Here is a 22,371-nt window from a genome sequence, read left to right as displayed (position 1 = left end):
TTATTTTCTTGAGGCATTTGTAGGAGGCTTAATGGAATCGATGTGAGCCTGACAACGATGCTTGGGGAAGGAGATCGGAGATGACAAGGAGCACAGGTTCCTCCTCTGGGAGGTTGGTGTTACCGTTAGGCGTTTGTGTGGATAGATTTCCTATCATCGTATTGACGTCTTGAAGTGTGGGGATGAAAGTGAGGGTGACGGTTAGTTTCGAGTGCTGTCTGCGTGGGGATTAAATATAATCATCGGCTAGTCTGAAACAACGTGATTGACTGTTCTGAAACACAGTGATTGACTGTTCTGAAACATTGTGATTGACTAGTCTGAAACATCGTGATTGACTGTTCTGAAACATCGTGATTGACTGTTCTGAAACATCGTGACTGACTAGTCTGAAACATCGTGACTGACTAGTCTGAAACATCGTGACTGACTAGTCTGAAACATCGTGATTGACTGTCCTGAAACATCGTGATTAACTGTCCTGAAACATCGTGATTGACTAGTCTGAAACACCGTGATTGACTAGTCTGAAACATTGTGACTGACTGTTCCGAAACACCGTGATTGACTGTTCTGAAATATCGTGATTGACTGTTCTGAAACATCGTGACTGACTAGTCTGAAACATCGTGACTGACTAGTCTGAAACATCGTGATTGATTCTGAAACAACGTGGTTTACTGTTCTGAAACACCGTCAAACACCAGACAAAGCAGAAGCATTGATCGGGTCACCAAATAGCTGTACTTAAGACCAACGTATTGACAATGTCCATAAGATTTCTGAACTAGAAACAAACAGTGGTTGATAGCATGAGTAAAGGTCCCCAACCTGTACATGACATCACAACCTTGTCACACAATGTACCCACTGATCTGGTTGAGCGGCACTTCCAAGCATCCCTTGGGCATGCCAGAAACCTATGATTCTGGGTTCGAATCCCGGTTCGCCCCGATTACGTTTCTAGGTTTTTCAGCACCATACCCGTGCTCGTGGGTTTCACCGAAGTGGTAAACGTCTGAGACCTGCATCACTTCGGCCTTTCCTCCAACATTAAGCTGACACGCCGTGATATAACTGTAATACTGTAAAAGGCGGCGTTAAACCCAACTCACTCACTCACTCCAAGCGTGACACATTACGTCCCTGTGTTGCCATGGGATCCCAACGAGTCCTTTATTTGTACTGTAAAGCGCCCATCACATGAATGATTTCCGAGCTTGGACCTTGCTGAACTTATGACCTCGTGTCCAGCTGTAGCACTGATCGATGCCTTAATTCCAATCTCTGGTTTACATGTCGATGTTGTATTTCAATGACTGGTTGACATATCGATGTTGTATTTCAATGACTGGCTGACATATCGATGTTGTATTTCAATATGTTTGTTTGTTTGTTGTTTAATGGCGTACTCGGCAATTTCCCAGCTATAAGACGGGGCCTGTACATAATCGAGTCTAAAACAGACAATCCAGTGATTGCAACAGCAACCAAGCCAACGAGCCTTACCCCCGATCCCGTTAGTCGCCTCTTACGACAAGAATAGTCGCCTTTTATGGCACGCAAGGGTTGCTGAAGACCTATTCTACCCCGGATCTTCACTGGTATTCTCTGGTTCACATGCCCATGTCGTATTTCAGTCTCTGGTTTACATGTCGATGTCGTATTTTAATCTCTGGTTTACATGTTGATGTAGTATTTTAATCTCTGGTTTACATGTCGATGTGGAATTTTAATCTCTGGTTTACATGTCGATGTCGTATTTTAATTACTGGTTTACATGTCGATGTCGTATTTTAATTACTGGTTAACATGTCGATGTTGTATTTTAGTTTCTGGTTCACATGTCGATGTAGTATTTTAATCTCTGGTTTACATGTCGATGTCTTATTTTAATTACTGGTTTAGATGTCGATGTCGTATTTTAATCTGTGGTTTACATGTCGATGTCATATTTCAGTCTCTGGTTCACGTGTCGATGTAGTATTTTAATCTTTGGTTTACATGTCGATGTCATATTTCAGTCTCTGGTTCACATGTCGATGTCATATTTCAGTCTCTGGTTCACGTGTCGATGTAGTATTTTAATCTTTGGTTTACATTTCGATGTCATATTTCAGTCTCTGGTTCACATGTCGATGTCATATTTTAATCTCTGGTTTACATGTCGATGTCATTTTTCAGTCTCTGGTTCACATGTCGATGTCATATTTCAGTCTCTGGTTTACATGTCGATGTCATATTTCAGTCTCTGGTTCACGTGTCGATGTAGTATTTTAATCTTTGGTTTACATGTCTCTGTCTTATTTTAATTACTGGTTCACATGTCGATGTCGTATTTCAGTCTCTGGTTCACATGTCGATATATTGCAGTCTCTGGTTCACATGTCGATGTCATATTTCAGTCTCTGGTTCACGTGTCGATGTCATATTTCAGTCTCTGGTTCACGTGTCGATATATTTCAGTCTCTGGTTCACATGTCGATGTCATATTTTAATTACTGGTTAACATGTCGATGTTGTATTTTAATTTCTGGTTCACATGTCGATGTAGTATTTTAATTTCTGGTTTACATGTCGATGTCTTATTTTAATTACTGGTTTAGATGTCGATGTCGTATTTTAATCTGTGGTTTACATGTCGATGTCATATTTCAGTCTCTGGTTCACGTGTCGATGTAGTATTTTAATCTTTGGTTTACATGTCTCTGTCTTATTTTAATTACTGGTTCACATGTCGATGTCATATTTTAGTCTCTGGTTCACATGTCGATGTAGTATTTTAATCTGTGGTTTACATGTCGATGTCATATTTCAGTCTCTGGTTCACATGTCGATGTCATATTTCAGTCTCTGGTTCACGTGTCGATGTAGTATTTTAATCTTTGGTTTACATTTCGATGTCATATTTCAGTCTCTGGTTCACATGTCGATGTCATATTTTAATCTCTGGTTTACATGTCGATGTCATTTTTCAGTCTCTGGTTCACATGTCGATGTCATATTTCAGTCTCTGGTTTACATGTCGATGTCATATTTTAGTCTCTGGTTCACATGTCGATGTAGTATTTTAATCTGTGGTTTACATGTCGATGTCATATTTCAGTCTCTGGTTCACATGTCGATGTCATATTTCAGTCTCTGGTTCACGTGTCGATGTAGTATTTTAATCTTTGGTTTACATTTCGATGTCATATTTCAGTCTCTGGTTCACATGTCGATGTCATATTTTAATCTCTGGTTTACATGTCGATGTCATTTTTCAGTCTCTGGTTCACATGTCGATGTCATATTTCAGTCTCTGGTTTACATGTCGATGTCATATTTCAGTCTCTGGTTCACGTGTCGATGTAGTATTTTAATCTTTGGTTTACATGTCTCTGTCTTATTTTAATTACTGGTTCACATGTCGATGTCGTATTTCAGTCTCTGGTTCACATGTCGATATATTGCAGTCTCTGGTTCACATGTCGATGTCATATTTCAGTCTCTGGTTCACATGTCGATGTCATATTTCAGTCTCTGGTTCACGTGTCGATATATTTCAGTCTCTGGTTCACATGTCGATGTCATATTTCAGTCTCTGGTTCACATGTCGATGTAGTTCACATTGAATCCGACTTTGAATTCATGTCCTCATTATAAGACATTGCAATGTAATTGACCAGCTTCACTTCCGGTCAAGGGAGACAATCGTGCTTGCGTACCCCTGTACTTCTCTGGCATTTCACAAAAGGCCACAGGGCATGTATTTCCCAATACGACCTAACCAACGACGACAGAACAAAAGGGAAGAGACTTGTTATTCATAGGTTATCTGAGTATCGCTTCTCACGTTTCAGTTAACACTGTGAAAGCCATTTATATGAAAAAGGTGGTTCTAGAGAATGGCTGATTATATTCCACGTGCGTACATTCGATGCAACTAGGCGACGGCATGTCGACATTCTATCCCGTCAGCGTCAACGCTATTGATTTGACAATAGTATCCGTCTATTTTCCCTAACCCGCAAATATATGGGCAGGTGGCGTGTACACCCGGTATCATGGGCGATATCATTCATTTGCACTCTATATGATGTACTGAAGACATCGACATTTATTTTTGCCAAAAAAGGAGCCGAAACAATCTTATTATCAGCAGAAACTCTGAATATAAATGTCATAACTTTATAGTTTCCTTTACTTTGCTACATCTAATCTACTTTCTGTTAACACGTGACTATAGCCATTTGCAAATATGGGGTATCGATGTTTTTCGTCGTCCGAACAGAGAAATGTTATAAGACTTGAAAAGTGTTTTCATTGATTCAAAAACGGAACTTTTTTGATGACTGCCGTTCCCCAATGCCTCCAAAGTAATATATAAATCCACAAACATTGAAATGAACCAATGTGCTTCAGCAAGTCACGTGACATCGACCTCGCCTGTATTCAAGTTTCAATAGCATCACATAAATTGTGTGAATTAAATAAATTAAATAATTGTGAATTATACCGTTAAGTATTATTTCTCTGTGTATAAATGGTCGTTCCATCTACCACAACCATGTTGTTTGACAGGTACTGATGTCATTCGTCACCACCCGCCCCTTTCCGTAAACTGCAAGAAGACTCGTCCCCCTATCGATACGACAAACCAATCAAAACGCGCGTATGATTTCAGGTTCTCCGTCAAAGAATCCTTCAGAAATAACATTTTGATTTTACATATGTCTTGCATCTAACAATTTACCCAAGACACAGTGAAAATGTGTGCAATCATACTGTGTAATTCCGTATGTCCCGATGTGCTTTAAATGCATCTGAAATATATTTAATATATGGAGAAATATATGTGAATCATTAGCAACGAGTCGACAATTGTTTTAGGTATGACCGTTTGCGCTAAGACGGAACCCGGTCGCAAAAATGGCCACGAGAGGGGCACGAGTCGCTATTTGGCTTGTCCCGGAATAACACGAGTTGGTCACGAATGTTAATGATGTATGTGTTCATATGATTTAGTATCATTCATTGATCATCATTATTGAATGGAAACTATTATAAAGTCAAGCCCTAGTGATCACGTCAGGTTGGTCAGATTGCTATTAGGTGAGGTGAAATGGGGTTAACGTCGCGTCCAAGATTATTGCACTTATATAGCGACGTGTATGCATGTGTGTGGCTGCTTGTACTAGTCCGGACTAATACCGATTTTATAGTGCTAGCCCACTGAGATACCATGCCGCAGTTTAACACGAATACCCAACTCAGACACAGTATACTGACTCCGAGCCGACCAGTCCTTGATTTAGACCCTTAATGCCGAGCGCAATGCATGGTAACAACAAGTATAATCGCTTAACGTCTTTTGGTATGACGCGACCGGGGATCGAATCCCAAACCTTTCGCTCACTGGGCGGACGCTCTACCAGTAGACCACGGCGGTCCAGATTCCTATTAAAAAGATGCAGATTGAAATGTTTACAAGGGTATTGAACGCTTCTTCAAAAGAAATTACCTTTACCAACAATCCACCTCACTCACACAAAAGGTCATATCTGAATCTACACGTGTGGGGTTTCAGGAATGACGTCATCAAACCATTCAGTCATTTCACATGTTAATCAATGACCTTGATGATGAACTTGACATGTGACAACACTATAACATATGGCAGATGTTAATTGAGATCATTTTCCTTCATCTCCCTGAAGAAACAATGCTTGTTTCTTTTTGACGTTTTTTAGGGTGCAAATGTCATGTTACACAATGTGACCTCTGGTGACCTTAACCTTTTACGGAGGTCACTCAGATTTAAGCAGATCGTTAAAACCCATTTTATATACTTGTACACTAAAGGTATCATTTTGTACACCCAGGTCACAACGAGTGACCTTGACCTTTAGTGTTATGCAATCATATGTCAAAATGACCATGAACTCCGCTAGGAGGGCGATAGAACTGAACAAAATATACCCGCTGTCATGGCAACAGAGATGTCTGTCCGATCTCTGTCATCTGTGCAATTAAAGCTCCTTACAGCGGAACGAGGTCGCGCAATGCATATTACCACTGACTTCAGATTTACGTGATGCACAGAGCCTAAACATTAACAAATGGTCGTCTGACAGGTTGGCGACGTACAAACGCTTCGCACCTCCATTTGTTTTCGAATTGTGATCAATGATAAACATGGCGGTAAGAAGGATTCGTTGTAGGTTTATCCCTCGAGCCGACTGGGCCATCAGGGAGTACATCAAACCGTACTCACTCGAGATAAACCTACCACTCTCTAACATTTGTTGTAAGTTCGCAGTTGAGAAAAGCTATTGCGGCGGCGATCATACTCGTGCAAACACATTAAGCATGCCCCCTCACTGATGGCGCTTAATGTATACACACTTCAAGTATCCTTTGGTATATTTAGCCAGGATTAAATTTGGGGCAACAAAATATACCTAGAGATACTTGCATTCCCATTGACTATAAGGGAAAAGAATGCGATCAATGGAACCCCTGCAAACATCAAGCCGTTCTGTCCATCTTCCAGAGGCAAGGGAGATATTGACCTTAAACGTCCAGTTTCCACCCTTGCCGAACTAGGTTGGAATCATTCGTGACCAACTCGTGTTATTCCGGGACAAGCCGAATAGCGACTCGTGCCCCTATCATGGCCATTTTTGCGACCGGGTTCCGTCTTTGCGCAAATGGGCATACCTAAAACAATTGTCAACTCGTTGCGTAATGGTTCACATTTATTTCCCCATATATCATATATATTTCAGATGCAATTTAAATCACATCGGGACATGCAGATTTATACAGTATGATTTAACACATTTAACTGTGTCTTGGGTATATTTTTAGATGCAAGACATATGTAAAACAAAAATTATTTCTGAGGGATTCTTTGACGAAGAACTTGAAATCATACGCGCATTCTGATTGGTTTGTCGTATTTTCGCACACAACATTCATCGATAGGGGGACGAGTCTTCTTGCAGGTTACGGAAAGGGGCGAGTGGTGACGAATGGGTTGGAATTTCGTGGCTCGATCGTAGCGCCACAAGTGGATATTACGAGTTATGTCCCTCTCATTGACCAATCAGATTTCACCTTATGTCACTTGCATTTGCTTCAAACAAAATGGCGGCGCGACCAGTCTTGTTTGCTTGTTTGTTGTTGTTTAACGCCGCACTCAGCAGTATTCACGCTATATGACGGCGGTCTGTAAAATAATCGAGGCTGGACCAGACAATCCAGTGATTGACATCAGGAGCATCGATCCAGCCAACTGGGATACGATGGCATGCATCAACCAAGTCAACGAGTCTGACCACCCGATCCCGTTAGTCGCCTCTTACGACAAACATAGTCGCCTTTTACGGCAAGCATGGGTTTTTGAAGACCTATTCTACCCTGGATCTTCACGGATAGCGCGCCCAGGCAAGACGATCTAGTCGATATATTGTAATAACTTCGCGAAGTGCATCAAATCATGCGAGTACCTTGATAAAAAAACATGATCAGAGTTTGAAAATAAATGTTGACGCCATGCTGTTGACGAGTCGGATGACGATTTCGTTTCGCGATTCTGCTTATAGTCCGTTTGCTGAAAAATCGTTCCGATTAAATGCACATATATATATAAATACCAAAGCAACAATTTGTCTTAAATGGCATGAAAGTTATTTATTTGTCAATACCTGTTGTTACATCGATACGATTTGCAGCAAACGGACTATTGACTACGCATAGACTCGTTAGTCAAGCCAAACGCCGAGATTCCAGCCTAGTTCGGAATGGATGGAAGCTTGACATTTATAGTCAGTAAACTCCCTTGACTCGGGAAGATGGCAGACATTGGTGCATCTTGACATGAGTGAGTTGCACGTCGGTTCTGTCACGAGTCGCAGTTGGACTCTGCCATGACTTGCCCGTATTTTCTGGCAAAGGGTGAACGTGTGTTCTGACATGGGTTGCACGTGTTCTGACATGAGTTGCACGTGTGTATTGACACGAGTTGCACGTGTGTTCTGACACGAGTTGCACGTGTGTTCTGATATGTGTTGCACGTGTGTATTGACACGAGTTGCACGTGTGTTCTGACATGGGTTTCACGTAAATCTCGTGTCACTGGCTGTGTATACAATATGTGATCACTGGGTAATGGCTGGAAGATCACGTGATTTTAGGTATGCAAAATGATAGCTCAGCTTGACAAGACTGGTGGCATGTGTCACAATGACTCGGAAATTTATAATTGTTCATATTGAAAAAAGCCAATTATCTGAATCAAACAGCCAAACAACTCACCGTCTTCGTTTTATCGCTGATCACGTTGAGAAGACCCTGCTGGCAAGTCGCCTGTGTTGGCTGCATCGTTCACTGTGTCACATGGACACACCACAAACAGGCTTGGCAGACTCGCATCATTGTGCGTTTTACTCAAATTTGCCATGAATGTTGCTAGTAATAATAGCAATAATATTTGTTGGGAATCGTTAATTATCATTAATAAGGGGATATTTTTAAGTTGATCTTTTTTAAATAATCTGTTCTCGAAAATGCTGTGAAAAAAAGTTTGTTCGGCAATGAAATTCCTGAATTCCATGTAAAACGTTTCAACATCTATCATACCCAGACCTACCCGCCTGTCAGCCCTACAGTCGGTCCAAGTTTTATAACCGGATTCAGGCCGTTTGATCATAGGCAATTTTGTCCACCGTGGTTCGGAGCGACTGTAGTACACGTGCTGCACGAAATTCACGAGGTTGAAACGTGACACAACATACCAGGAGATGCCGTGTGGCAGTGGGAGCTTTGCACTTGACACTCACGTAGTCTGTAAAACAACATACCAGAGAAAAGGAGAAACCATACTCCATTTGCCCGACTCCCTTCAATCAAATTCTTGAATTGCTAATAACGAATCCACATCTCTCTGGTCCCAGTTACGCACCTCATAATGACTGAAAATTCCAGGTATCTTGATCAGCACTTCTCCGATGTAAGATGTTAATTTCACACAATAAACTCTGCAGCTATGAACATTTCTTCGAATGTATTAAATTTTCCATCCTTTAATTATTAATTCCCTGGATCTATTCGTCACCACAGTGTCGTAAAGGAAGTGACGTCATAATCTCCATCTTTTTGCTCAGATCTTTTTATCTAATTACGAGCTTGAAATAAAAAAACATGGTCATTTTTCTTCTGAACGGACGTTCGACATAGATCTACAGACCAACAAGCCCATTTTTTTTAAGACCCGTGCAGATTCCGGGGTAGAATAGGTCTTCAGCAACCCATGCTTGCCGTTAAAGACGACTATTCTTGTCGTAAAAGGCGACTAACGGGATCAGGTGGTCAGGCTCTCTGACTTGGTTGATGCATGTCATCGATCTCAATTTGGTGGATCGATGCTCATGATGTCAATCACTGGATTGTCTGGTCCAGACTCGATTATTTTACAGACCGCCGTCATATAGATGGAATATTGCTGAGTGCGGCGTAAAACAATAAACAAACAAATAAACAAACATAATATGAAAATGTTGACAACATCTTGAGTGTCTACCGTGTTAATGTTTAAGCCAATGAGTAGATAATCATTTATGTAGAGGTGAGCTACAGTGCTGTGTTCGCGTCGCTATATTCTAAATCAAGTCCATTTCATAAGCGTCTTCGTTTTTCTCTCCGGCATATCACAGCGAAACCATCTATGTTTATCCTTTACTGGATTGTGTAAAATTGACCCTGGACCTCGCTTTGACCACAAGGTTGCCATACTGCCCTTTCACTAAGTGAAGATGGCCAAGTCACAGTTGTGCTACCTACCCTTCTCAAAGACGTGCTCAGTTGTTCCAGACTCGGTCACCCTTTGCTAGCATCTTACCCACAGGCGCATGTCCTTCTTTAAAACAAGTCAGAATATCGGGCCCTGTACCTAATGCTTGTAGAACCCGGGAGGCACGGGTGGCCCAGTCGTCTAAGGCGCCGCGATTCGCTGTGCAGAGTTGCGTCCCTTGGGCACGCCCGAAACCTATGATTGTGGGTTGGAATCCCGGGTCGCCCCGATTATGTTTCTAGGTTTGTCAGCACCATACGCGTGCTCGTGGATTTCACCGAAGTGTAAACGTCTGAGACTTGCATCACTTCGGGCTTTCCTCCCACATTAAGCTGACACGCCGTGATATAACTGGAATACTGTTAAAAGCGGCGTTAAACCCAACTCACTCACTCACCGATGTTTGGTGGAATAGCTAAAACATTAATGACTGCGGCGTTAAACAACATTCACCCACTCACTTAAACCGTATGGGGCTTTTATATGATATGATATGATATGATATGATATGATATGATATTATATTATATTATATTATATTATATTATATTATATTATATTATATTATATTATATTATATTATATTATATTATATTATATTATATTATATTCAGGGTGAAATGTTTTTCTCGATTTTTGGCCTTAAGTTAAATTGTTTAAAGCAGATGCCCGACTTGTAACAAGTAAATATTTGAACTTACAGAACGCTGTTTTGATGCGAAATTAAATTCTACACTATTATTGATATGTTTTTGTAGAATGTAACCTGACTGCCATAACAAATCTCAGCACCATTTTTTTAAATTGTTTATAAAAGACAACAAATTAATTCGTCCCAGTAATATACAGCCGCGCCATATCACACCTTGCGCGTGTAACCCAAGAGACACGTGTCAATTCGCCCCGGCTTCTAACATAATGCAAACAATATCACATCAAATCAATATGATATACATTTCATGTCTAAATAATAGTGCGGTGTCATATCCATATGGCCGAACCGATTGTTTACAGTACGGCTTAAACAAAACCCAAACCATCCTAAATCACGCCGTGATAAATTAAGATGGCGGATACATGCGAGCGTGTTTCGCACGTCGTGTAAATATCATGATCAATTATTCCACCTGGAGATGACTGGTGATTTTGTGACGTCACAGACGCCGTCACGGCAGGCCGACACTATACATCATAATCTACGCGTTTATGGCTATAACTCATGAATTATATCGATGTTATATCATACACAAATCGTCTCGTTTGTTTAGCGCCGCGTGGTTGTGCTTCCGATTGTGTTGAGAGCGAGAATACAAAATGTGTGGATATTTATCTGGAGCGTAACATATTAGGGTGGGAGGGGTGGGGGAAGGGGCTGGCCTGGGAGAGAGAGTGCGAGGAGGTTATTTACTGGAGAGGGGTAAATAAAGTTTGTTTGATTGAGAGAGAGAGAGAAATTATCTGTTTGTGTGTGTGTGTGTGTGAGAGAGAGAGAGAGAGAGAGGGGGGGGGGGGGGGGGAATGTGTAATTTCCCATAATTAAGAATGCATATAACACACGAGTGCGTATTATACACGAATAAATAAGTCCTGTGTACATTGATCTATCGGAAGGGGTGCTAATTTGGATTGTTCACTTGCCAATATATTAGAAAATATCGCCGTGGCCGCTTATTATGTCGAATACGGCAATATTGATTGCTTGATAGAGGATGAGATAGATCATTTTAAGTGATTTGACATGACATTTTAATATTACCATACACCGAAATCTTGCAATGTAGGTATTACTGCGAACGGGACCGCCTCCGTGGTCTAGTGGTAGAGCGTCCGCCCGGAGAGCGGAAGGTTCGGGGTTCGATCCCCGGCCGCGACACACCAAAAGACGTTTAAAGATAGAAATTGTTGTTACCCTGTCTGGCGCTCGGCATTAAGGGGCTAAAACAAGGACTGGTCGGCTTGGAGTCAGTATACTGTGTTTGAGTGGGGTATTCATGTTAAACTGCAGCATGGTATCTCAGTTGGCTAGCACTATAAATCGGCATCAGTCCGGACTAGTACAAGCAGCCACACACACACACACACATACATACACGTGCATGCACGTCGCTATATAAGTGCAATAATCTTGGAAGCGACGTTAAACCCCATTTCACCTCACCTCCTGCGAACGGATAACCACGGTTGGAAGATACTAGAACTTACTTTCGTTAGTTTTCACTCTTACCCCTGGCTGTTTGTGGTTATTTGCTGGAGACACTATGCCGACTTTTACGGCCTCGAGTTGTACTCAGTCCCATTTCCACACTCACATCGTGATTACAGCATTCGTGGAACTTGCCAGAACACGATCTCCCACTGAACGCACCCATGAAGGCACTGGTGTATAACCAAGACTGCTGTTAACCCATCATCCACCGCCATTCCATAGGTGTCTATATAATCATGTATTCATTAAGACGTACGTAGTATATGTTTTCAACATGTAAGCTTGATTTATGACCATGAAAATGAATACAGTCCCAAACGCTCGGGCGGAAAGTTTATTGACCCATGAGTTTTTACTTCCGCTTCCGCCACCTGCGCACACACCTCCCGCGGATCCATCTCATGATTGAGGCGGTACGCAGTGATAGGCTCTGAAATACACACGGCGTCGGGGCGTGTTTTAACAGTGTAGCCTTTTAAGGCTACACATTTAAACCTGTAAAAACTAAATTAAACAAAGCCACTTCTTCTCCCCCATCACCATATAGTCAGCTTCTACTCCATCCAAGTCCCAGCCCCGATTATCCATTGTATTGTATTGGCAGTTTGGGTTGTATACTCCCCAGGAAGCTGATAAAAAAATGATGGCACGCTTATACATTGATGCTGAAACAGTATTGATTGTAAACATAAGAAATAATTGTGATTGAGTATATATCTGACATTCTATAGAAGAGCCGACAGGGCTACCAAACCGTATCCCATCGGGATAAGCCCTCATTTATAACATGTTCCGGGGCAGAATATGTCACAAGTACCCTGTGCTTCTTGAGTCCGCCTGATGATGATCGGCTGGTTTTAAAGTAAGACCAGGTACATTGTGTCACCATGACCTAGTAACGTGGATCTTGCTATCAATCACAAGCTACCAGGTGCAAACTTGATCATTTACAGACCGGACCCGTGAAGATCCGGGGTAGAATAGGTCTTCAGCATCCCATGATTGCCGTTAGAGGCGACCACGTTTGTCGTAAGAGGCGAATAACGGGATCGGGTGGTCAGGCTCGCTGACTTGGTTGATGCATGTCATCGATCCCAATTGCGTGGATCGATGCTCATGATGTCAATCACTGGATTGTCTGGTTCGGACTGGATCATTTACTGACCACTGTCGTATAACTGGAATATTGCTCAGTGCGGCGTCAAACAAGCACACACAAAATACAGGTGAAAAAATGCAACTTCTACACTGAAGTCAGCTTGATCAAGTTTCCAGTTAATAAACTGATTAGTTCACTGGAGTGCTTTGCATATAACCAGAGCGCCGAGGATCAAGGGTGTCGATATCTACGTGCATCCTTGCACGGTTTCCTGTCGCAGGCGAGAAATGTTACAGACAGTTTATTTTGTATTTAGTTATACAGTCACTTAATTATTGTCAATGTTTATTACCGAAGGCGCAGCGGTTCGATGTGCCGACCTGCGTCCCAAAGACGTCAGAATCGTATGATTGTGATTATGAATCTTGGTTTGTCATCATCATACCCCTGCTCGTGGAGTTCATCTGCCCGGAAGTGGTCTAGTCTGCCCGGAAGCGGAATGTCGATGGTTCGATCCCCGGCCGCGTCGTTAACTGTCAGTATACTGTGTCTGAGTGGGGTATTCATGTTAAATTGCGGCATGGTATCTCAGTGGCCTAGCACTATAAAACCGACATTAGTCTGGACCAGTTCAAGCGCGCGCACACACACACTCACGCACACGTGCATGCACGTTGGTGTATAGGTGCATTAATCTTGAACACGACGTTAAACCATTCCCCATCACAGCACTCCTGCTCGTTGGCTTCGCCTAAGGGGTCAACATTTTGGACCGACCAAACCTCGTCCTTTTCCTCGCCCGTTAAGATGACGTCATGATATAATTGATTAAATGTCGCGTAATCCCAGCTCCTCAAAATGTTAAATCGTATTCTATGTGTTGCAGGCAAGGTGAGTCCCGGGCCAGCCGCCTACAACCTCCAGACAACCACGGCAGGGGGGCCAAGATACACCATGTCCAAGAGGCTCCCGAAATACGTCACAGGTGAGGGTCGGGCACCTGCCCCAGGGGTGGCAGTGTGGGGTGGTGGGGGTCGGGTTAGAAGAGTTGGGGGGTGTATAGAAAGTTGAAAAGGGGTGGGTGATGGGCAGTAGGAAGGGGGTGGAGGAGCGTCCGAGCCACCGATTGTTTACAAAAATATCATTAATCACGCCATGTGAAATTAAGATGGCGGACATGTATGGGTGTGTTTCGCACGACGTGTTAATATCATGATCAACTTTCCACCTGGAGATGACTGGTGAGTTTGTGACGTTTGTAGGGTCTGTAAATAATCGAGTCTGGACTAGACAATCCAGTGATTGACATCATGAGCATCGACCCACGCAAATGGAATTCGATGACATGCATCAACCAAGTCAGCGAGCCTGACCACCCGATCCCGTTAGTCGCCTAGGCCTCTTACGACAAGCATAGTCGCCACTTACCGCAAACATGGGTTGATGAAGACCTATCCTACCCCGGATCTTCACAGGGGTTTGGTGATGCATTGGGCGTTATTTGAGAGAGGGGGGAAAGTATTAATTTTGTTTGGTTGATATCAGAAAGCAGGGATGACGGCTTTCACATATTTCTGTTTTTAAGATCAGTGCTGAGATTTGAAATTAACTTGCGGACAACTACGAACACCATTGGGTTCTAGTTCACGTATAAATAAACGTCACAAATTAAAATAAATCGCGACGTAGACCGCCAGATGGGATTGGGAAAAATACATCCCTGACATGATAGTTGCAGCACGTGCGCAACCCGGAAGTACTGTGCGAACCTCTCACCCTCTCTTGCAACACCGGCGACACATGCCGACGCTGGTTATCTCAGAACTGCATTCTTTGACGTGAGTCTTTCTTCTTCAATTAGCGGGAAATGCCTGACTGCTACATCTGATTTGCATCACATGTTCATTTGAAACGTGTTTTGCTGCGTGAGGTTTGTTTGAGGATATTGTTTCGGCCACTGCCAAAAAAACGCCTTTTTTCGTGTGTGTGTGTGTGTGTTGGGGGGGGGGGGGGTAGGGTGGTGGTGGTGTATATGTGTTTCTGTGAAGGTGTGTGTGAGGTTTTTTGTGTGGGGGTCAGGTGGGGGTGTCTGACGATGAGGGAGTGGTTGTGTGTGGGTGGGTGGAGTTGGGGTGAGTATTTGTGGGGGTGGATGTCTGTGAATGTATGTGTGTGGTTATGTGTGTATGTGGCGGGGTGTGAATGTACTCTGTGTGTTAGTGTTAGTGTTAGTGTGAACATTTATAACTCACGTCACATATTTACAGGACGACCACAGTGTCCAGCAAAGTATTTTAACAAACACACACACACACACACACACACACACACACACACACACACACACACACACACACGGTCGGTCTCTAAAGAGGATCGGATGGTTACGATGACAGACCTCTGAGGCACTGTGCCCCGACGTCGTTAAACGTCGTTCATTTCATCAACCATGGTCTCCTTGGTCCAGACTCGAACATGCACAGGATGTTGCGTTAAGCCGGAAAATAACAAATGACCACCCAAGACTAACTGAGAGAAAATCAATGGGAGAAATGCAGGCTTGAACCATTTTGATTTTAATTATAAACCATTTCATGTGGAGTTCACTCCACGGAGCATACTTCCGTTAATTGAAACCACAGATTGAAACCCCAAAGTCCTTCCACCTGGAGATTGCTCATCCATTAGTGTACACGCAACCGATGTCCGCCATCAAATGCATGTTGTGTTTCACGCCCACATCCAGTGCTCGACCAGTGGATTTTCCCCAAGGATGCAAAACAACCAAAGCAGTTTGTTATAAAAATATTTTAGCTATGAAATAGCTGTCCCTCCCTTTCACGACCTTTCTATCAAATGTGTCATTTCCGTCCTCTGAATCCGTCATGTTTTAGCCGATCCCCTGTCCCCACCGACGACAACGACAACGACAATGTTGACGGCAACATCGGCGACGCAGCCTGGTATTCACCATCCCTGCCACATCAGTCGTATCAATTCCTTCTTCTAATGAGACCCGTGGAACTAGCCCTCTACTTAACATTTAACTCAAGCACACCGACCGAATCTCGGGGGACGCCAAGAATTATCGTTTACATTGTCCCGGAGATATATTTATTTAATAACCAGAGAACTAAACGATAACTATGGCGGTAATCATAATTGAATTCAAATCGCTTTTTACAGCATAACTGACACGACCCAGGTTAATGGCCTCGGAGCTGGACTGATGTCACGTTACCGGAGACAGTGTAGGGCTTCATCATCTTTAGTAATATACTATAGGGGATAAAACTAGCTTTGTTTGTTTTAGTGATACGACAGGGTAATGGACGGAACGCCCGTGTGTGTGCATAAGCCTCTAATATCACAAGTTTTATTGTCATGCGGAAATAATAATCAGGGAAACTATTCACAGACATGATATTTAGGGCTTTGATGAGAATCTGAATAGGTCAAAGTAGGCATTATAAGTGAGAATCAAGTGAATGGTAAATATATCATGATTAAATGAACACGATGCCGACTTACATTTGTATTAAGTAACGAAATGCATCAAATGTATTTAGGTCTTTTAAGTAGCAAAGACCATATTGGATGACAGCATTTAGTATTTCCCACCGGGGTTCTGTCGCCAGAATGAGAGAAACGTCACGTAGGTGGATTTGAAGAGAGAAAAACCAGGGTGTTATATATTTTACAGTTCCTATAAATGTGTTATTATTCGATTTCGTGATCTGGTTTCAATAATAGGTATTTCAGTAGCTTTGTTAAGCGACACATTCTGTCTCGTGTGATATATGGTTCAGCGTCGAAGGGTAATAAACGCCGATTTGTGTTGGAAAGTTGCTTAGGTAACAGAAATGTCTGTATAACCGTACCAACACATCCGAGTGTTAATGACGGAAACAAAGACAGAAAAAACACATAAGCTCGAAATCAAAGACGATGCTTTCTTGTGGTTCCGGAAAAATCTTATGGACACTTTGTTCTTATCTGGAACTACGAATTATTCGACATGAGTTCGACGGTCCACACGACTTCGAGTTAATGAAGTTTCCCTGGACGAGAATTGATACGATTGTCTGTTCATACTGACATACTGTTCATACTGACACACTGGTCATACAACATGTATATCATATAACTTGATGTGATGTCGTTATATGGACCCCAGAGTTATGTTAATATTTTTTTTAATAATCAGATTTCACTGATTTAAAATGTATGTCTCCCTATGCATTACTCCGATGCATTATTCCTCCTGCATATACTAGAAACAGTAGAGCATTCGGTATATGTATAATTAGTTTTCAAGTATAGGAGTAGTATATGAACCAAGGACGCAGCACTATTCAAAGACGACATAAAGATAACATGGCACAAGATGATGGCCGTCTGTGTTTTTATTCAAGCACTCAGCTATATACCAGCTATATGACGGCGGTCTGTATGTAATCGAGTCTGGATCAGACAATCCAGTGACTGACATCATGAGCATCGATCCACGCAATTGGGACACGATGACAGGCATCAACCATGTCAGCGAGCCTGACCACCTGATCCCGTTAGTCGCCTCTTCGACAAGCTAGGTTGGTAGTCACCTTTGCTGGGTTGCTGAAGACCAGACCCGTGAAGATTCCGGGGTAGAATAGGTCTTCAGCAACCCATGCTTGCCGTAAAAGGTGACTATGCTTGTCGTAAAAGGCGACTAACGGGATCGGGTGGTCAGGCTCGCTGACTTGGTTGATGCATATCATCGATCCCAATTGCGTGGATCGATGCTCATGATATTAATCACTGGATTGTCTGGTCCAGACTAGATTATTTACAGACCGCCGTCATATAGCTGGAATATTGCTGAGTGCGGCGTTAAACAACAAACCAACCAACCAACCAACCAACTGAAGACCTATTCTACCCCGGATCTTCACTGTCCAACACAACGGTTACGATAAATTTGGAACATGACAATTTATCACGCCACAATGCTAGCGCAACACGATTGTGGAGACACTGCGGGAATATGTCATGTCTTAAGTGAAATCGCCCCACAAAACTCACACTTCGTTACAAAAAACTGCTACATTAATTGTGATCGTCATTGTATTTTTCAGGTTTCATCATTCCGGCCCCTAACGCCTACAGACCCCCCAGCGCTCAAACCAACAAGGGTCTGAGGAGGAAACTAGGGTTGAAGCTAAAGAGTCGAGCAAGTCCATTTGTATACTCGGGTTTTAAGACCAACAGGATAGTTGACCCCGTGGCATGACCCACCCACCCACGCGTCTGTTAGTCATTGATTTATTTGTCGTAGGCGTCCATCCATCTATCCATCCTCCCACAGACCGGCTCTTTCATCCTCATCACTCCGACTTTACTCATTAGTATAAGAGGATTCTACACCGGTTTTGTAATAGAGGATTGTAGATATTTTATAGTGTATTGATTTATCTGTTTTGTGGTGATGGGATTAGTGTCAATGTGATTTTGAATTTGATGCCCCTGTAAACGTTTAACATTTACCTGTCCATTGAAATGATGAAGTTCTGATTTGAAGTTGGTTATTAAAAGAGTATGGTCTATTAACGAGTTGACTTTGATGTTGTGACTGGAAATACCTAGAGAGGTTACACAGAGAAGGAAATTGACCCTGTTAATGGAATGTGTTTTGATTAACTGGCTTTTAACAGTTTTCAGCGACATTAGTTGTGTCAGCTTCATGTGGGAGGAAAGGCCAAAGTGATTAAAGAATGGAGATTATTTTACATGGGTAAAGCCCCGAGTGTGGATGTTGACAAAGTGGTATAATCGGGGAGAATTTGGTATTCAGGGGATCCTGGCATGACAAGGGGACATAACTCCCCACAGCGAGCTGTGCCATCACAGAGATCACTGAACCACCATGGCCGATTTAACAGAGGCTGCGATTGGATGACACTTAACATGGCATCCATTGGTCCTCGGTATCGAACGAAACCAGTCAGCGGACTACCTGAAGTTTGTGTTGAAAAATTGCTCTCGCCATCAATTACATCAGCAGAGCAGATTGTTTTACTCGTTATCACCAGAACAAACATTCTAGGTGTAGACATATCTCCATCTTTATTCACAGTTGTAATTAAGAACGCTACGCACGCGGGCTTATAACAGGATATGGTACATTTATGTGCCGCCGCCTGCAAACCAACAGTTCAAACTATCTATCCAACGTTGACCGGAGCTCGAGTAAGTGAGTAAGTTGGGTTTAATGCCGCTTTGAACAGTATTCCAGTTGACGTGCTGAAATCTTGGGTTCGAACCCACGACCATAGGTTCCTAGCATGCATAAGGGGCCCAACTCTCCGACGTTAATTGCCGCGCCTTAATCCACATGGCCACTCGTGCCTCCTTACTGCATAGAGTATGAATTATTGAGTTGGTTTTGATATTTCAGTTGTATTCCGCTAAAGGTGTGACATATTGCCGTTTACCACTTTGTGACACTCGCTTGCATGATGCTGGACCCGTGAAGATCCGGGATAGAATAGGTTTCAGCAACCGCTGCTTGTCTCCCCGTGAAGATCCGGGGTAGAATAGGTCTTCAGCAACCCACGCCTGTCTCCCCGTGAAGAGCCGGGGTAGAATAGGTCTTCAGCAAACCATGCTTGTCTCCCCATGAAGAGCCGTGGTAGAATAGGTCTTCAGCAACCCATGCTTGTCTCCCCATGAAGAGCCGGGGTAGAATAGGTCTTCAGCAATCCATGCTTGCCGTAAAATGCGACAATGCTTGTCGTAAGAGGCGACTAACGGGATCTGGTGGTCAGGCTTGCTGATTTGGTTGATACGTGTCATCGATGCCAATTGTGTGGATCGTTATGTTTTTTTAAGGATATTGAGATGACGTTTTAATGTAGAGGCACTAATTATTTTTCTGTTGGTACAATTCACCTGGAATTGTGCATGATTGTTTTCTGTCTAAGACGTACATTTCGTTTCCTAAGTTGCTAGGGGACATTGTGTGCAGCACATTTCCGTAATGATTCTTGAATTTTGCTAAAAGCAGCGTAAAATCACACTCACTCACTCACTCACTCACTAAACGTACATGGTCGTGTCAACTCGACACAGTGGTAATTGATACTCAGTTCAGCGCAGACTGGGCCCCTGTCTACTGATATTCACCAAGAGTGACAAAATCAAAGTCTTGTACCGATTTGATGGTCAAAGGGGCGTCCGAGTTTACAGACCAACTATTTGTGAAGAGCTGTGCCTCTTTTGGTCGTGGGTTATGGTCCTCGGTCTGTCAGCGCCATGCTTTCTGTTGTTTGTTTGTTTGTTTGTTGTCTAACGTCGCACTCAGCAGTATTCCAGCTATATGACGGCGGTCTGTAAATAATCGAGTCTGGACCAGACAATCTAATGATTGATATCATAAGCATCGATCCACGCAATTGCATCGACATGCATCGACCAAGTCAGCGAGTCTGCCCACCGAAAACAGCTACAAGCATACACCGATACTTACATAAGACAGTGGAGGTGAAATAAAACAACATAAGTAGAACCGGATTGTCAAGCGAGTGCGGAGCTTGTTTCTTACTCAATATATACTGAACCAAATTAAAAACTTCACAATCCTAAATTTTTAAAATATAGACCAGTTATTATTGTGTATTTAAACAGTAATGGCCACGTTTTGACAGCACGAAAACAAAAGACTTTACGGCCATTTGTCATGCCACGCCTTTTTAAACGTGAACGTGCCATCGGCATGTTGCAGACGGGAACGTCCGTAACTGAAGTCGCAAGGACGATGGGTTGTAGTCGACGGACTGTTTATGATTTACAGACGCGTCTACAGCAAACGGGTACCACCGCTGATCGCCCTTGGCCATGGTCGTCCACGTGTGACATCACATGCAGAGGATCGTCAGATTTTCTTACGTCACCTCTGTAACCGATTTTTGACGGCTACATCAACCAGAAATGAACTGTTTAGGGGTAGACTGAGTGCGCAAACTGTTCGAAACCGTCTGACAACTGCTCACCTTCAAGCACGACGGCCATACTGCGGGCCGATTCTGACATAATTACAGACGTCAACGTCAATTGTGGGCACAGCGACACTTACGATGGATTCAGAGGAATTGGAATCAAGTCGTCTTCAGTGATGAATCACGATTTAATCTTCGATTTGCTGATGGTAGGGCGAGGGTGTGGAGGCGCCCTCATGAACGTTACGCCCAGTGTTGTGTACAGGAAGTTGACAGATTTCGAGGCGGAAGTGTCATGGTGTGAGGTGCTTTCTGTGGCAATGCACGTTCCAGGCTTCTTGTCATCCTTGGCAACCTCAACGCTGCTGCTTACCGCGACCAGGTACTGGCACCATAACTTCTGCCTTTTATGGCAGCACATGGACCCGGTTTGATCTTCCAACACGACAATGCCAGACCCCACACAGCAATTTTGACAAGGAATTTCCTTCAGAATGCGGGATTCAACGTCGTGGACTGGCCATCAAGGTCTCCTGACCTCAATCCCATCGAACACGTCTGGGATGTTCTTGGCAGAAGTCTACGCACGCTCCAGAACCAACCACAGAATTTGCAAGATCTTGGCACCATTTTGCAGCAACAATGGCGTCGTCTTCCCAATCATGTGTTCACAAGCTTCACAAGGTCCATGCGGAGGCGTTGTGTGGCAGTTGTCAACGCACATGGTGGCCATACATGCTACTGAACTTGTGTGCCATCAGATTCTCGTGCTTGGGACTTATGATTTAAACTGTTGATGTTATTACCGAATACCGTAGGTGCTTGGAACAAATTATGGTTGCCACCGTTGTCTTTGGACATTAATGATTAAAAATTACCTTCTCTGATACATTTGTCCGTTGTATATCATATATGCGATTACTTTTTAAAATGTGAAGTTTTTAATTTGACTCAGTATATGTCCCGCCCTCCCGGAAGTATCCACCATCATCCATTTTGCATAAAAAAGTGTCAGCTTGTTCCCTGGGGCCGCAAAACCTAAGCCATCGCACGCCAGTTTCAAAGTTACACAACTAGTCGTCCTTGGACATTATCTAGTTAATGGAACAACACCGTTTGTCCTTTGTAAACGGAAGTTGAGTAAGGGAATGTGATCTATTAACTTTTAAAATATCTCTCTACAGTGACATTTTCCTGATAACTAATTCCACGAATGGTCTTCAAAATTCGGATACGAGGGATTACAAGGAATAAC

The 22,371-nt window shown here is 43.0% G+C and overlaps 1 protein-coding gene across 1 annotated transcript in view; it reads left to right on the top strand.

Annotated features, from left to right (window-relative positions):
* LOC139446577 (uncharacterized) overlaps nucleotides 1-18,412 on the top strand; it is a 69,792-nt gene extending 51,380 nt beyond the window's left edge. Inside the window, exons 13-14 of the mRNA XM_071227870.1 lie at nucleotides 14,027-14,125; nucleotides 18,258-18,412. Of these exons, the coding sequence (XP_071083971.1) occupies nucleotides 14,027-14,125; nucleotides 18,258-18,412 (254 nt within the window). The remainder of the gene's footprint in view (nucleotides 1-14,026; nucleotides 14,126-18,257) is intronic.
* The last annotated feature ends 3,959 nt before the right edge of the window (nucleotides 18,413-22,371 follow it).

The sequence above is a fragment of the Haliotis cracherodii genome, unplaced genomic scaffold (assembly GCF_022045235.1).
Source record: "Haliotis cracherodii isolate W230 unplaced genomic scaffold, xgHalCrac1.p SCAF_6, whole genome shotgun sequence".
Classification (NCBI taxonomy): domain Eukaryota; kingdom Metazoa; phylum Mollusca; class Gastropoda; order Lepetellida; family Haliotidae; genus Haliotis; species Haliotis cracherodii.
The sequence above is the reverse complement of the archived record's forward strand: the minus strand, read 5'-3'. Positions and strand labels throughout refer to the sequence as shown.